Genomic DNA, 16478 nt, shown 5'->3' with positions numbered 1-16478 from the left:
CAGATGGCGTCTCTAAAAAAGCGACTTTTCGAGTTTCATTCACGAGAGGGCGTGCGTGCATAAATGGCTAATGTGGTGGAACAAGTAAACAGTTTTCTTAAATTGAAGAATATTTAGGTAATAGTTAGTTACTTTAGTGGCCACATGTTTACTAGCGCTTCAGCTATTCGGCTACCTCGCACCAAAAGTCAATATGAATATCACCAAAGAGGTGGAACGTCTCAGTTATCGAAAGTTTCTCAAATCAAAAATGTTCATCACCCCACAAGGGGCGGAAAGTTTTAATTGTCCAGCCCGCTGAAGCTGGCTCGAAAGAAGCAGCGTTAGCATCTCAAAAAGACGAAATGACAAGGAGGGACAGGTGAAAAGCAACAGAAACTAAAACACTCGAACAAGAGGTCGCTTACACGGGACGTCGGCCGCCCGCACGAGAGAGACAGAAAGGGGAGTACAAAGGAGCTTGCCTACATAATAACTTAACCTCACAACTGAGACCTACAGTCAAATAAAAACCTCGAGCTCAGCGGTGGATCGCTCAGGAACAATCCCCCAAGGAGCGTGAAATCCCATAGGACTTCTGACGAGCACAGAAAAGCGTCAGAAGTCCAATTGAAGGGCTTTTAGATAATCGATGCACGAACAGGCTAAGAGTGAGTACGGGCTAAAATTCTTCGAAATTTCGTAGGACAAACATCTCATGGCAGAGAGATCCGCCAATCAAGTTCCACCATTGAAGAACTGGTTGCGAAGCAATTCAGAATCAACTCGCAAATTTGTTTCGTGAAAAGAGTTTCACGAGAGAAATGTTTATAAAATTAACACAGAACTATGCGAAAAACTAGCACTGTTATGCGTACGTCCTACCACGTACGAGGAGAATGGGCCCTAAATTTGCAGAGACCGACGAATTCTCATGAGGAAACGCACGATTTAAATAAACAAACAAACAAATTAATAAACAAGTAAAATCCACTCGTGAGTTTAGCAGACAGAGACTGTTAGAGATCCACAAGGAAACTGAAAGTAGGTTGCAGGACTCGCATAGGATAGAAGAGCGAGCTGCTGGAGAGCGAATGGTTGAGGTCATCAGAGAGAACCCCAAGTATATCTTGAAATATGCTCATCCCAAGGCTAAAATAAAGGCCACAGATGGGCCGCTAAAGAATAATGAGGTCCTCGTTGAAGATGGACAGGACATGTGTGAGCTGCTGAAAGCGCAACCAAAATCAGTTTTCAGTAATTCCCCTCATTCTAGGCAGGAGAATGAAATCAAAGACCTCCTGGAGCTTTCAGTCGGAAGAGGCTGGACAACATTGATGTTGGACCAGAAGACACAGATAGAAGCATCGAAGAACTGGCGACATTTTCAGAAACCAGGGACCGATGGAGTACCGACAGTCCTGCTGAAGAAATGCTTTTTGGAGAACTGAAGGCTCCACTCCCAATCCTCTGGAAAGTCACATTGATGGAGGGAATTTTTCGCTAGAGCTTCAAAGTGAGACTGATAGAGACAATTCGCAAGGAAGGTCCGAGAGACAGATTCCAAAAATTACTGAGCCTGCGAAAGCTCTTGAAGAAGTTGACCATGGGGTGCTCTGCAGAAAGTTAAGGCTGTTAGGGCCAAGAGAAACCCAGTCATAAATCCCCTCGGTCGTATCAGCGCAAGACCGTGATGATTTATTTATATTTAGGTCAAAAAAATGGGCATGCATATCCATGCTGCCGAAACATTTGCGCACGACCGCGAGACGAGCAAAAACATTTGGTATCATCTGGCTCAAATGAGGGCAGATGCACGGTGGTCGTGTCCAACATAACCTACAGGCTCCGGAGAAGGGCGTCCTGCCTATCGACTGCTTAAGGGACGGCGGACGATGAAGGCGGCGCTTCAGCGCGGCCATGAACAAGAAAGTCCTTAACTTGACATAAGGGCAATGATTCAGACGGATAAACCTAATTTTGATTGCAGCTAATTTTTAAAACTTTCGGATATTTTTTGGTTTATGAAGGACCTGCGGTGTACTAGTTTTCTAGATGATGACAATACTCTTCGAGGTCCTGCAATCAATTTTAATAACAACATATATTGTGATCATCCAATAAGGCGGAGATGTGCGAAATTTTTCTGCTCCAGAGTTAATAATTACAATTTAGATCGTAAAATATGTATGAACAGGAATTACTTGCGATTGGAGTAGCAAACTGTAATTATGTCTGAATGGAATAGAAGATTTATGTCCATTACAGAGCAGCAATTCTAAATGAACTTTTAAAGATTAAGTGTCATTTGTCCACCTAGGAAAGGTCTTGTTCGATTAGAAGCCAGTGGGACATTGCTGCTTAGCACTTTGAGTTTCCATACAAAGTGCTCGTTCGATGCTGTCACTGCAACGGACCGGAACTAAGAGTTCACCTTCAGTGAAAAGAACAAGTGCACAATCGTGGTAGTCTTCTGGTTGCACACCCCATGGAAACGACTCCTCCTCGCCTCCAGGCCAACGCCACACGCCGTCCTTTCCGCGGCTGTAGTCGATCGCCAGATATCTGCCAAATTTCATGGCAGCTACGGCAAAAGGGAAAAACCATAAGAGTTTTCACTTATCAACAAGTGGTGTTCGGTTTATTATACAAATTATTTGTATTCATGAATATCTAATGGTTGAAACTTATTTTTATTTTACTTCTTATGGTGAGAACTTACGATCATCCCATAATGGGTTTAAGGTATCAAGAATCCGCCAATCCTCAGAGAGATCCACATATAATTCATGATTTGCGAGAGTCAGACCCAGGGCTTGGCAATGCAATTTTGCTTGACAGAACGAAGATACGTTGGTTGGAAAATCGTAGCAGTTCTTGTGATCGTCGAGGTAAGCGCAGCAGTTTCTTAGAGGCGGCATAATAAACGAGTCTGAAAAGCATGGGAGACGAGTTTCTTAAAAAATAGTCTACATGAAATTCAAATTTATCAACATTTGTGATGATCTTACCTATATCACGAGGAGAGATTTATTTAGATTTATGTATGGAACTCGGGATTATTATTTGACGAAAAATTTAAAAATTCATGGAATTGTTGAATATGCGAAAAGGTTTCTGAAAACGTCTTTGCAATGTACAGTAAATCAATATAACGAAAACGAAATCTCCAGTAAACATCTATGTATTGAAAGATGGCTGAAACATAGAGTTTAGCCGAGATTATGCACAAGATAACACAACAATATTCAGAGATAAAGCGATTCAAACAACTGCACGGAATTATTAGGAATTGTCAGTACATATCCCCCACAAAAATAATCTTGGATAGATGATTGATCAAAGCAAAGAATGATTGTAACGAAAAACGGATTAACAAAGTCCATTGCATGACGCTCACCGGGAAAAACCATGCCGGTCGGCAAGCTCTTGTAGCAGTCGTTGTACTCGAAGAACGGCACGCGGGCGTTCATGAACGTGTTAAAGCCTGCAAAAAGGGATCGTCGTTCAGAAGGCCCTACTATCATAAATAATATGCGTTTAAAAATTAATTTTCAAACGCAAAACTTCTAAAAGTGCCAGTGTCTCCAATGTTACACATGCACCATGAATTTCTTAATTTATTTTTATGTATTAAAAAATTTTATTTTTTAATATATGATTTTTTAATTTGTCAAATTATACATTCTATCAATTGATTGAAGCCTTGTCTCCGACTTTACGCAAGTTTGTAAAATTTCAGATCGATTTGACAGTTAGAAGTGTGCTAAATATCGATTATGAGATTTATAGCAGACAAACAACAAGAAGTGAAGTTAAAGAGAAGTATTGTAATAATAATTGCGAGTTCGCAGTTCCGTCATTCAATATAGATGAGAAACTTACTGAGCTGAACGTAGTCTGCTACCTATACGCCGTTACGTGTACTGAAGCGATTTGTATAGTATGGCCTCTGGACCAACTTAGATATTTTAGTTGAACGAGATAATTGCATAACATCTATGCACTGTCCAATAAAGTTGATATATGTATCTTGGCCGTCAGGAGCAGAGGAAGACGTTTGCATACACATGAAGTTAACGCGTCACACCGAACAGCATGGAATACTAAAATTTAATGATAAAAAATGGCAATTGCAGACCCAGGAGTCACCTTTGATGACGTAAACGACCTCTTGGGGGTTGTCGCAGCTCTGTTCTTCAGTGGAGTTGTAGACGTCGCTGAATGTGGCAAGACATTTGCCTTCGTACTTGACCATCCAGGCCACTGTCAAGCAGACTTGATTTTTTTAGTTTTAGTATACATATTATTTCGGTTATCTACATTATAACTTTGATGATGCCGGCTACAACCCTGATTGTTTTGAGTACTGATGATTGGGCCAAGAGACAACGGCTGAAATCATATGATTCAGTAATCAATAATACGATCCTCCAGACTACTGCAGTAAGACAGGACTTGTTCATGTCTTCATATCTTGTTTTCATATATACAGTCAACAGCAACTAATTTGTTTAGCATTACATTAAAGTTTATGTAGAACAGTATTGAGAAGTGGCTGCATTGCAAAATTAACTGGAATGGAATTTTGAAGCGAGGAAAATGAGTTCTGACATTTGCATTTTACTCAGAGTCACCAATATACCAGACTCACTAAGCTCGGCCGCCTTCAGGATGCACGCTAGGACTCCTGTGTCACCATCAATTGTTAATTTTGTCCATTCTATCGCACGACTTTGAAGAGGGGCGAAGCGATGGTATTCAATATTTTCCGAGATGGTAACAGAATACAGACTTCCCTCGAAGGTGTTGGCTAAGGCTTGGCACTTGGAGAACAAGCGGGATTTCGGTCCACTAGAGTCCATGTCCAGCTCGAACTGTTGGAAAGGTGTCCTATCAATGCAGACTTTTAAATTCTACAATCTAAATCGTATGTAAAGTTAATATATGATTCAAATAATCAAAATAAATGAAGTGATGCATCAGTACAACATGAAGTTTGTATTAAATAATTATTAATTTAACTAATTATGAAATATTTTGGCTTTGCTATTCATATATGACTAATTATAAACTTTGGAATCACAAAAAAAATTATGATCGACTATATAATCGGGCCGGCCAAGCGACCATTATAACATACATAAATCATTGACAATCCCTAAAAGGTTGCTCGCCACTGAAGTCCATATTACAATTCCGACTCTTCAGTTGACTCCCATTCTAAGTTGTTCCGCGTTAACCTGATTCTTTAATTCTCTAACCCGTGTAATCAGGAGATAAATGGACTATTTCATGTTGAGATCTCGTTTGGAACAAAATAATGACATGAACAAATTGATTGTTCCTCATATATCGTGTTTGGATTTGAATAATAATCCGTAATTCAACGATTTCAAGTCCAGAGAAAACTTTTCATTCCTATTGTTAACATCTAAGGCAGTAGTTCCCAAACTTTTTCAGGCTGGCGCCCCCTTTGGCTCCCTAGTGAATTTCTAGCGCCTCCCACAGACATATATCCTTTCTATAAAATTTAGTAAGCTACAACTTTAAAAGATATATGTAGGTTAAACACAAATGTGAATTTCACAAATAGAACCAATTTTAGTGAACTAATATGCTTTTCAGCTGTTTTAACTATTTAAGCACTAGAAACCTAGGACGTCTCGGGCAAATTTACGGCCCGGACTCGTGGCCAGTCTCACGACTAATCTCTAAATTCAATTATCAAGTAATATCACCAAAACTAATGAACTCAGCTCAATAAAACTTGGAACATGTATTCATCAGAACTTAACGGTGATGTTTAGCTTGCGAAAATATTTTAAATATCACCTTCATTCGTGAGTTATATTGCGATACAGGCCAAAATTCGCAGTGATCAAAGAATTTCTTCAAAACTACCTAACAGATTTGAACGAAATTTTGAATATACATTCCTAACTACCAAATGGTGTTTTTTAGATTCAAAAAATTTTTTGATTTTACTGTCGTTTGCGAGATTTATTTCATTTCACCGTCATTCTTGATTTCACTCTTCCTTATTCGCTTTCGTTCGCAAGTTATACAGATATAGGTAGGAAGAACGATCGGCTTTTCTACCGGCTGGTTTAACCAAGAGCCGTTTACGCGAGCAGTATAACTCGCAAACGAAGGCAAAACGAAAAAATTGTAACGAACTAAACATCACCGTTGCCGAGGTTAGGTATTAAAATACTAAATTTCGTTCAAATCTGTTCAGTAGTTTGGAAGAAATTTCTAGATTAGTGCGAATTTAAGCACGTATTGATGTTTAAATCAGGAATGAAACTCGGGAACGAAGGCACAATCGAAAAAAATTTCACGAGATAAACATCACCGTTTGGTAGTTAGGACTGTAAATTCAAAATTTCGTTCGAATCTGTTCAGTAGTTTGGAAGAAGTTCCTTGATCAATGTGAATTTCGGCCCGTATTGCCATATAACTATGGCAAAAACAATTGAAGGCAAAATTCAAAAAATTTTCACGAGCTTTAAATTACCGTAAGGTCCTAATGAATACGTGTACCAAGTTTCATCGAGTTAAGTTCATTAGTTTGAGAGATATTCCTTGATCATTGAATTTGGAAATTGAAAATTATTCCTTGATCATTTGGAATTGAAATATAACACAGTACTCACTGCAGTGAGTGACAGAGAGCGAATTTTCTCGTCGACGAAAACGTGAAGTCACGGACGGACAGACAGGCGGACAGACAGACGGACGGACATCGCGAGCACAATAGTACATTTTTTCCATAAATGAGAAAATGCGCTAAAAACAGATCTGGGTGAAAAAACCATCCCTGGGAGTCATGTGCTGCACGTGTTGTGTACAAATCGTCAAACAAGCGTTCGAACTTCTGACTTCGACTTCGGACTGCCGCCCCCTCTATCGCCCCCCTATCGCCCCGCTTTCACCCTCTTCTTCTTTACCGCCCCCCAAAATCTTTCCATCGCCCTTAGGGGGGCGATATCGCCCACTTTGGGAACCACTGATCTAAGGCATATATAGGAGCACTGGGCTGGTCATTAATTGTTGACGTAGAAGTGAAGGAGGTGCGTGTCGTTATATAAGCGTACTCTCTTGGAGTGTAAATTTCCATGTGTTTTATGTTATGTGTTGGTGAAGACTCATTCAATAGAGTTATATTAGACTAGGATGTTATGAATATTCATGTATTTATTTCTTAAATCAATATTATACCCAATTTTAGTTTTTTTCATATTGCTGTCTTCGATTAGGGCATTGTTAAATTTTCATTAAAGAATTATAATCAAAACTCAAACTTAAACTAGATGAATTACATTGTAAAGAAATTTTTATAAATCTCGACATCTTCATGGGTGTGGATAGAGAGACAATGAGCCTGGAGAATCACCAGTCGCACATGAACAATAGCCTGCCTGGCAATAAGAATCGAGCCCGCAGCAACTCAAGCATATCACCGCACTTTAGTTTCCCTAAATTCTAGCTCAACTGCCAGGCTTCAACCGATTTCGCTTCGGAAATCGTGAGCGATTTATTTTATTCTTTATATTATGTGAATACAAGCTGGGGTAATTCTGTGAACAAATTCGGTGTCTACTTATAGACAGACGACCCAACATATGTAATTTGTAATTTGGGGACGGGAAGTTGCATATTATATGTTGCATATTAAGTTGCATATTATTAAACAACGATATTTTCGCCAAGTCAGGGTGTACCGGGGCCAAAGTCACGTCTCGACGAGGAATCATTTTCTTGCAGGGTGGGATGAGAAGCTATTATTGGGTATATACGTAGAGATTATTCATGGATATATATGTACCGGTTATTTATGGGTATATATGTACCGGTTATTTATGCTCATTTATTAACCGGTTATTTATGGGTATATATGCACCGGTTATTTATGGGTATATATGTACCGGTTATTCATACTTATTTATATATGTACCGGTTATTTATGGGTATATATGTACCGGTTATTTATGCTCATTTATTTACCGGTTATTTATGGGTAATTATGTACCGGTTATTTATGATTCTTTATTAACCGGTTATTTATGGGTATTTTTGTACCAGCCAATTTTGAGTATTTGTATACCAGTGATTAATAGGTATTTATGTACCAGTGATTTATGGGTGTTCTCGGTACACTTGGCCGTTTGTTATCCACATTGATATCTCGGGTACCACGTTGAGTTTGTTCGTACAATCTTTTGCGCTGTTTTATTACTAGTCGGAAATCTCAGCGTTATATAGTTCAATAATATTTTGTGAATCCTGGGCCGGTCTTGAAATGTCCCTCGCCGTTTAATATCAGTAACGCCAGAAATAACGCTTCAATGCGATATTACGTTACATTTTAACCAAGTGCATGACACGCAGTCGGCCTAAGATTCTGGCTACAGGTCAGGTTCAGCCTTCAGGTTCATGCACATGAATAACCGTAATTCCTAATCAAGCCCATAAAACCCTAAATAGAATTATTGGAATATATCCATTAGAAGTTTACTTTCATGCATAAGAAGTATGTACTCAAATAAAGATGTAATCAAACCGAAATCGTTACCTTGTCGAAGACGTCACCAGCTCGAGGGTTAGGAGAGCTGGAGGGGTCGTAGGATACCTGCAAGAAACAGGGAACCAAATTCAGAAATGAAGCGAATACTAGATTGATTTATACAACATTCAATAAATTTTGTGGTTCAATGACGCCACAAAATCTGACTATTTAAAAATGTGACGAACTAGCCTCAGGTATTCAAATTTCTAGTCACATAACCTCGAAAGTTTGGATGGTCTTCTAGTCACGCCTACCAATGACAGGAAAATTTACGACTCTTCCATATTGGCTATCACGCTAAGCATTAGGCTGGACAGGAGTTGAAACGCTGTCACAAGTCATAACAGATAAATTTAATATAGTTGAATAAACGGCAAACTATAGAAGTAACAAATCAGAACGTGTTGTCATTACAAAACGGATGTGGAATAGAGAAATAAAAATCAGCTAATGCGATATTCTGAAACAAATATTTACAAATCGGACAGGACGAGAAAGCTAATAACACATCGAACGCGTGAGGAGAGAGCTGGAGCTAGGAGTTCTTAGGATCAAGTGCGTGATCCTGAAAATGGAAAATTACGAATGAATTCCTACACACGACGACCAAATTATATGTTCACTAATTTCATGGTATTGCCCAATAAATACAAAGTAAATCACTAATATTAGGGTTGAAGTGTGAATAATTTCACACAATCGGTCATGAGGTAAGTGATAGTAAGTTGAATGATAGTTTTAGAGGTTTATTTAATTTATTTAGATGGAATTATTTATAGATGAATGTTGATCAAACAATAATTGTTGGTAGACTTGAAGGAGTCGGCAATGGTCTCGGCAAGGGAATCAAGGACATCAGAAAATGCGGCATGCTATCGTCATCGGCACCATAGGGTTGAAGCTGGTATTGAACAGATGGAGTGATACTGAAAATAAAAAAATGGTGCAGGCTGAATACAGGTGAATGAACAAGTAACCGTTTCAGCTAAATTTCAAAGAATCATGTGAGATTTTAAAACAAATAGTAAAAATTAAATGTTAACACACCTGAGTTATTTGTGGACTTTTTAGAAGAGACAATTCAATGAAAATAGATGAAATCAGATTAAGGAGGATGCTTCAGTTAGGAAATAGTATAGAATAGTTGAAGAGTTTGATTAGAAAGAAGGTTAATGAACAAGTGACGACTTACGCTAGTGACAACACAGCTATTTTCAGTGCCGCCATCTTGAACTTTAAGTAAATTGAATTTTAATTGTTGAAGGTGATTAAGATATTTTAATAGAATTAATTGAATCTGAAGCATCCAGTTGAAAATAAAGCATAGCAGTTAGCAACTAAACAAAGCGAAAGAAACTCTGGCACACAAAATAAAGTAAAGACTCAGCAAAGTTCAAGGGAGATTAGTATAAGTTGAGTATAATTGAAGCGGAGCTGGCGATTATATTATGGCGGTGACGCAATCACTTAACCTTCTCTTCTTGGTTTCGGACCTCTCCTCAACCTGGCGTATTGCTTACTACTCTTCTTTTCGGCTCCCCGCTCTAACCTTCCAAATTACGGAATCGAAATTACCCCAAATTATCTTATTACTACCCCAACTCTTTATTCAAATACAAGCTTAACAATAGAAAATCGACAAAGGGTGTGAAATTTCCCACAAAAGTATTAGGGTTAAAATCTATAAGAGAGGAACTAGTACGTCGGTCGAGATCAGGGGCCATACTGTCGAAACTCGCTAAGTGAACGTAAGTACTGACGCTCTATTTTCTTGTCTATGATTGGTGGATTTTGCTTGCGTGGCCGTCAATGATTGGCTAATGAACTTAATATCTCTTAACTCTTTTTGAAGGTATAGGCCCAGCAGCTTAACTTAACGTCGGCTTACCGGCTGCCAAAAATCTAACATCAGCGCGTTGGTCACGCGCTTGATCTTCGCGGTCTAATTACTAGTAGTAGAATATTTTGAAACTACTGTAATACGAAAAAATAAACAAAGTTTATAAAACTATCAGTTGAAAGAAAGTAGCAATATAGGAAGAACATTGAAATAGTTTGAGATTATGCATGGCTGCTGAACGTGTTAATACGCCAATCTTAACGTATCTTGTTATTACAATAAGCAATGTTATATAATAAGTAATTTTATATAATGACAGAGCTAAATCCGTCCTTATTATTTTCAATGTCGGACGATTAATCATACAATTAAATGATTGCTATTAAGATTCCATAGTTAATAGATTCGTTTTAATTATACAATTAAAACTAATTAATGGAACTAATTATGTCGATCTTTAAGGACGAGAATGATTTGACATACATCGTAAAAGACTCCACAACATTCGAGTCGAAAATCTTATGGGAGGAAATGAATTAATGCAGACGCGTCAAGTTATGTGAACAGTGAACACATATATGAAATAAAAGTTCATGATAGTCAGAAGGCTTGACCTGTCAGAGTTTACAAAAAAAAAAAACTTTTGGTCTATTTTTGGTTAATGCACTGAAAATTTGCCGCGGTAAGTTCAACGTGATTCTTTGCTCGCCAAACACGCGCGCTAACGGACAGTTTCTGCCCACCTGGCAATCGACGTTGAAACAGCGTTTAATTCAACGTCCACACAAGGAAACAGCGTTTAATTCGACGTCATCACAACGAAACAGCGTTTAATTCAACGTCAACACAACGAAACAACGTTTAATTCAACGTAAACACAACGAAACAGCGTTTAATTCAACATCAACGCAACGAAACAGCGTTTAATTCAACGTCAACACAACGAAACAACGTTTAATTCAACGTCGATTCAACAAAACAGCGTTTAATTCAACGTCCACACAAGGAAACAGCGTTTAATTGAACGTCCACACAAGGAAACAGCGTTTAATTCAACGTCCACACAACGAAACAGCGTTTAATTCAACGTCCACACAACAAAACAGCGTTTAATTGAACGTCCACACAAGGAAACAGCGTTTAATTGAACGTCCACACAAGGAAACAGCGTTTAATTCAACGTCCACACAACGAAACAGCGTTTATTTCAACGTCCACACAACGAAACAGCGTTTAATTCAACTTCCACATAACGAAACAGCGTTTAATTCAACGTCCACACAACGAAACAACGTTTAATTCAACGTCCACACAACGAAACAGCGTTTAATTCATCGTCCACACAAACGCTCAAGACATTGAACTCATTATATAAGCTCTACCTGAGGATCGGGTTCTTCGTTGACTAAGGTAGTGAGGGATAAGTAAGACACATAAGTCCAGATAACGTATCTTGTATACGGGGTGGTTATACAGAGTTGCGATACAGAGTTATGAGCTACGGCATCGACCGTCAGGTCGGAGGACTCAAGCTACACGCTACATCGCGGAGCGCTTATCAGCTACTGGGGGCTTTGCTTAAGGTTGCCAGCCCCTTTATAACGTTCGCTTCCGCCCACTACTGCGGTCTTGATCGCGTGATCTATCACGTGTCTATCAGATGTTGACTCGTCCTCAATCTCTATCAGGTCAAGTGAATTGGCCGCTGACATTTAATTCAACGTACACACAACGAAACAGCGTTTAATTCAACGTCCACACAACGAAACAACGTTTAATTCATCGTCCACACAATGAAACAGCGTTTAATTCAACGTCCATACAACGAAACAGCGTTTAATTCAACGTCCACACAACGAAACAGCGTTTAATTCAACGTCCACACAACGAAACAGCGTTTAATTCAACGTCCACACAACGAAACAACGACGACGCGATCTCATGAATAAATGCACACGGAACAGCGACCATGCGTCGGTTTCTATTTTTTCAACCGATTTTTAGCGCATTTTCTCATTTATGAAAAAATGCACTATTGTGCCATGTCCGTCTGCCCATTCGTCCGTCCGTCTGTCTGTCCGTCCGTGACTTCACGTTTTTGTCGACGAAAAAATGCGCTCTCTGTCACTCACTGCAGTGAGTACTGAGTTATATTTTTTCGTTATAAACTAATACGACGGCAACAGAAAAAGAGGACAATGAACAAGTGTTTCGATAGAGTGCATGTGTTGGACCGATGAAGTATTTTTAGAAATTTAGAAAATTCGAATGCAATGATATTTCGTGTATTGAACGTTTCTTTGAAAGTTTTCAAAATAAATGTCATTCGGGCTAACATATGTTATGTTGCATACGCTCAATGTATATTTTTTATATTTTATCCAGAGAAAAAACTTTCAACTTTGAACCATTGACTCGATCGTCAATAAATTTGGGTCGAACCTTTCGTAACATCTGAACAGTATTAATGAAAGTTATATATTTATCGCTGCTTGGTTGAGTAAAGCTAATATAGATCACGCGTCACTTATGTGACTCATAGCCAGACTCATGATCCCGTTCTGGTCATTAAATTGCTGTAAATACTCATGACGAACACTCAATACTCACATCATATTGCTTATATAATCATCACAAATTCGTCATTATATTGCCGTAAATTCGTATTATATTATTATATTAATTATTTTACATTAATTCTAGACAGACTCATACCAGTGAACGAGGAAGCAAAACTTATTACCTGACTATTTAGTTTAGGAATAAATTCGAAAGTTAGAATTAATAATTTTAGCCCAGTCAGAAAGAACAAGGATTAAAATTTGAGTTATTCTCCATACAACAAATACGAATGAATTGCAAAGCATGAATGTTTATCTATTCCAAGTAATTGAAATAAAGCTTACTAAAAACCTAAACTATGATGATATTCTTTGCGATCAGAGCACATGGCTAAAAACCCTGTCAAACTTTAGCGGAGAAAAACGTGCCTGAATGAATGTTACTATATGGCAGATTTGCAAGTGAATACGAAAATTTCGCGTTGAATTTTCACAATGGAGATGTTCTATTCAAATAATAGGTGAACGCCTCTCATCAGGAATCACAGCAGCATTCGTCTGTTAACTTTGATGCGACCGATAATGAGACTGAACACGTAGGCGTGCACTGAACTGAACTTTATCTTCCGAACTTCATTTTAGTTTAAGCTTCAAGTTCAAAGTTGTGCCACAAAGAGAGGGTTACTTTTATTATGGCTTCTATTAGTGGGCATCGTTATCTGTATTTTTCTTATATACGCCTATTGCAACGGCTCAAAAAAGGAGAAGGGCAAAATGTTCAATGGACTGCATGCAAAAAAAAAAAAACAGAAACATGAAAGCCATGAAAGCAACAGTCATGTAAGCCATGAGTACAGATATTTTGAATTTGATTAAACTTTATTAATCATATAAAGTTTACCATGAACTTCAAACAAAATGAAAAGAATTATAACTCACCTTTGACCAGTCTGCTAGAATACATTATCCAGTAATTAAACTTTTTATCAACGCAGGTTCGACTTTGGATTTGATTCACACAAATTACAAAAACAACTTGAGCGCCAGCATTCGGAAATTTGGAGAGGAAAAAGTAATTAGAGGCAAGCGTTACAATTAGACCGGCTGGGCCGTATTTTAGTTCGTACACGAAGCCGTATTTTAGTTCGTACACGAAGCCGTACTTTAGTTGGTACACGAAGCCGTATTTTAGTTCGTACATGAAGCCGTATTTTAGTTCGTACACGAAGCCGTACTTTAGTTGGTACACGGGGCCGTATTTTAGTTCGTCCACGCGAGGCTGTATTTTAGTTAGTCCATGAAACCGTATTTTAGTCCGTACACGAATTAGTTTTTAGTTCGTGCAAAAACCCGAACTTTAGTTCGCATTCGATGTCGTTCATGCATTTTTCATACACCAGGCTGGATTGCTATTCACTCACGATGTCGTATTTCAGTTTGTACCGGACGCAGTACTATATAAGTGTTTGGCCATAAATTAATTTTTATTGATCTTCGTCCAGTTCGAACACGTTAAAGAAAACTTCGTCAGCTGCTCATGCGGCGCACAGAAAATAATTTAATACAATATCCTAAAACGATATTCTTATTGTCGTTTTACATGAATTTATCGAGAAGAAAGATGCTTTAATTTCAAAATAATTGTATGAGTTTAAAATTTATTGTGAATTCAGAAGTTGTACACTTTTTCGCCAAAGATGAGCTATGATTCTGAAATGCCCTCACAAGTGCGATTTATTCTGTGACCTTAGAAGACATATTTTTACATTTTAAGCTGAACTAAAACCGTTTCAGATTAAATCACGATTATCGAAACAACTTGGGAGCACCATTTTTGGGCGATGAAAATCCATGATTGGATTCGGGATTTACGTTGCAAATTTCACAGTTTTATTTTGTGTTGTAGGAGCATGTCGAAGTGTCGTATATCGCGGGAGTTGTGCAACACTTTTATTTTATTGATAAAATTATTGCTTTCAATTTAGCAAATAAGAAAACTGGATTGCAACATTGCAAGATTTATACTGGAAAGAAATGGCAGAACGTTTCACTGGTCTTGCGTCCTGAAGACTGTCATTAGACGCGACGTTGATAGCAGAGAATAATATTGTACTCGGTTCATACAGTCCAGTGCGTTTCTCATTCTACAGAAAAAAAAACCGACACGAGTTTTGCACAAATATTTGAGAGGCAAATTCTTCGTTATTGAGGTATGTTCAATAAAATTATTATATTGAATGTTCGCACAAATGATGAATTATAAGCACGAAATTGTCTGGAAATACAAATTAAGAAGGAATCATTCAAAATTTCAAGAACGGAGGAAAAACGCCAGCACTGCTTGCAAACTTCACAGCACAATACTTCTCACTTCCTCCATGTAGCCCCATGTCCACTACACAGGACAATACTTCCCACTTCCTCCATGTAGCCCCATGTCCACTTCACAGGACAATACTTCTCACTTCCTCCATGTATCCCCATGTCCACTTCACAGGACAATACTTCTCACTTCCTCCATGTAGCCCCATGTCCACTTCACAGGACAATACTTCTCACTTCCTCCATGTATCCCCATGTCCACTTCACAGGACAATACTTCTCACTTCCTCCATGTAGCCCCATGTCCACTTCACAGGACAATACTTCTCACTTCCTCCATGTAGCCCCATGTCCACTTCACAAGACAATACTTCTCACTTCCTTCTTGTAACTTCACATGGGTATGCTCCCGACTCTCCAACTCTGCGACCCTCCAAGAGGTAGTAAGTCTCCTTAAATGCTTCAATTCTCCTTTACACAATCCCTTCACAGCTCACAATACTCAGACGAAAAACTCGTCAGATGCAGAGCAATTGACGTCTCTGCAAGTATCAGTCCTTCCATGCTTATTCACTTCGCTTCTTGCAAAAGAATGATATTGCATTCTAGATGATCGAAGGATTGAAAGGGTTTTCGGTAGGTAAACAGGATTTTTATTGTGTCGGAATGTTTCCTGAACCTAAAGTTTCATTGTTTGTGGGAGAATAGGAAAAGGGTTCGTTCAAAATTTACATTTTTTTTTATATTATGAGTGGTAAAATTTTTTACCGATTTGTAAAAAGCAGAGTATAATGAGATTCCTGTATTCTATTTGAAAAGTAAGGTTGTTTAAAGGGTCTGTATTAAATTAGAATAAACAAGCTTTATTAATATTAAGAATATAAATTAACGGTATAACGGGAAGTTCGGGATAACAAATCGAGAGAATTATCATATCCAAGCAATACCGGACTAATAGTTTAGTGATCTGGTACTAAGTTTATTATAAATTCCTAAGTTTTGCAATGTTAACTGTATTTCAAGTTGCAGAGTCTAAAATTTCATCAGCAGCGTGATAAAATTTTGAACATCAATTAATTACAATAACGTGATCAATTCAATAATGAAATGTTGCCTAGGCGATGAAAAATGGAGCTTAAAGTGGTTTGTAAATGTGGTTGGTAGCATCCGACCATCCAAAATAATGGTAACAGTTCACCTATCA

General features: G+C 38.2%; 1 protein-coding gene across 1 annotated transcript in view; it reads right to left on the bottom strand.

Annotated features, from left to right (window-relative positions):
• Positions 1 to 390: 390 nt before the first annotated feature.
• The window catches only part of LOC108666183, a 33430-nt gene continuing 17342 nt past the window's right edge, over positions 391 to 16478 (bottom strand). The window contains exons 4-9 of the mRNA XM_018153008.2: positions 8558 to 8614; positions 4634 to 4856; positions 4132 to 4245; positions 3380 to 3466; positions 2702 to 2911; positions 391 to 2563 (exon numbers count right to left, since the gene is read on the bottom strand). Coding sequence (XP_018008497.1) covers positions 2316 to 2563; positions 2702 to 2911; positions 3380 to 3466; positions 4132 to 4245; positions 4634 to 4856; positions 8558 to 8614 — 939 coding nt within the window. The 3' untranslated portion in view covers positions 391 to 2315. The remainder of the gene's footprint in view (positions 2564 to 2701; positions 2912 to 3379; positions 3467 to 4131; positions 4246 to 4633; positions 4857 to 8557; positions 8615 to 16478) is intronic.

The sequence above is a fragment of the Hyalella azteca genome, unplaced genomic scaffold (genome assembly GCF_000764305.2).
Source record: "Hyalella azteca isolate HAZT.00-mixed unplaced genomic scaffold, Hazt_2.0.2 contig12160, whole genome shotgun sequence".
Classification (NCBI taxonomy): Eukaryota; Metazoa; Arthropoda; class Malacostraca; order Amphipoda; family Hyalellidae; genus Hyalella; species Hyalella azteca.
The sequence above is the reverse complement of the archived record's forward strand: the minus strand, read 5'-3'. Positions and strand labels throughout refer to the sequence as shown.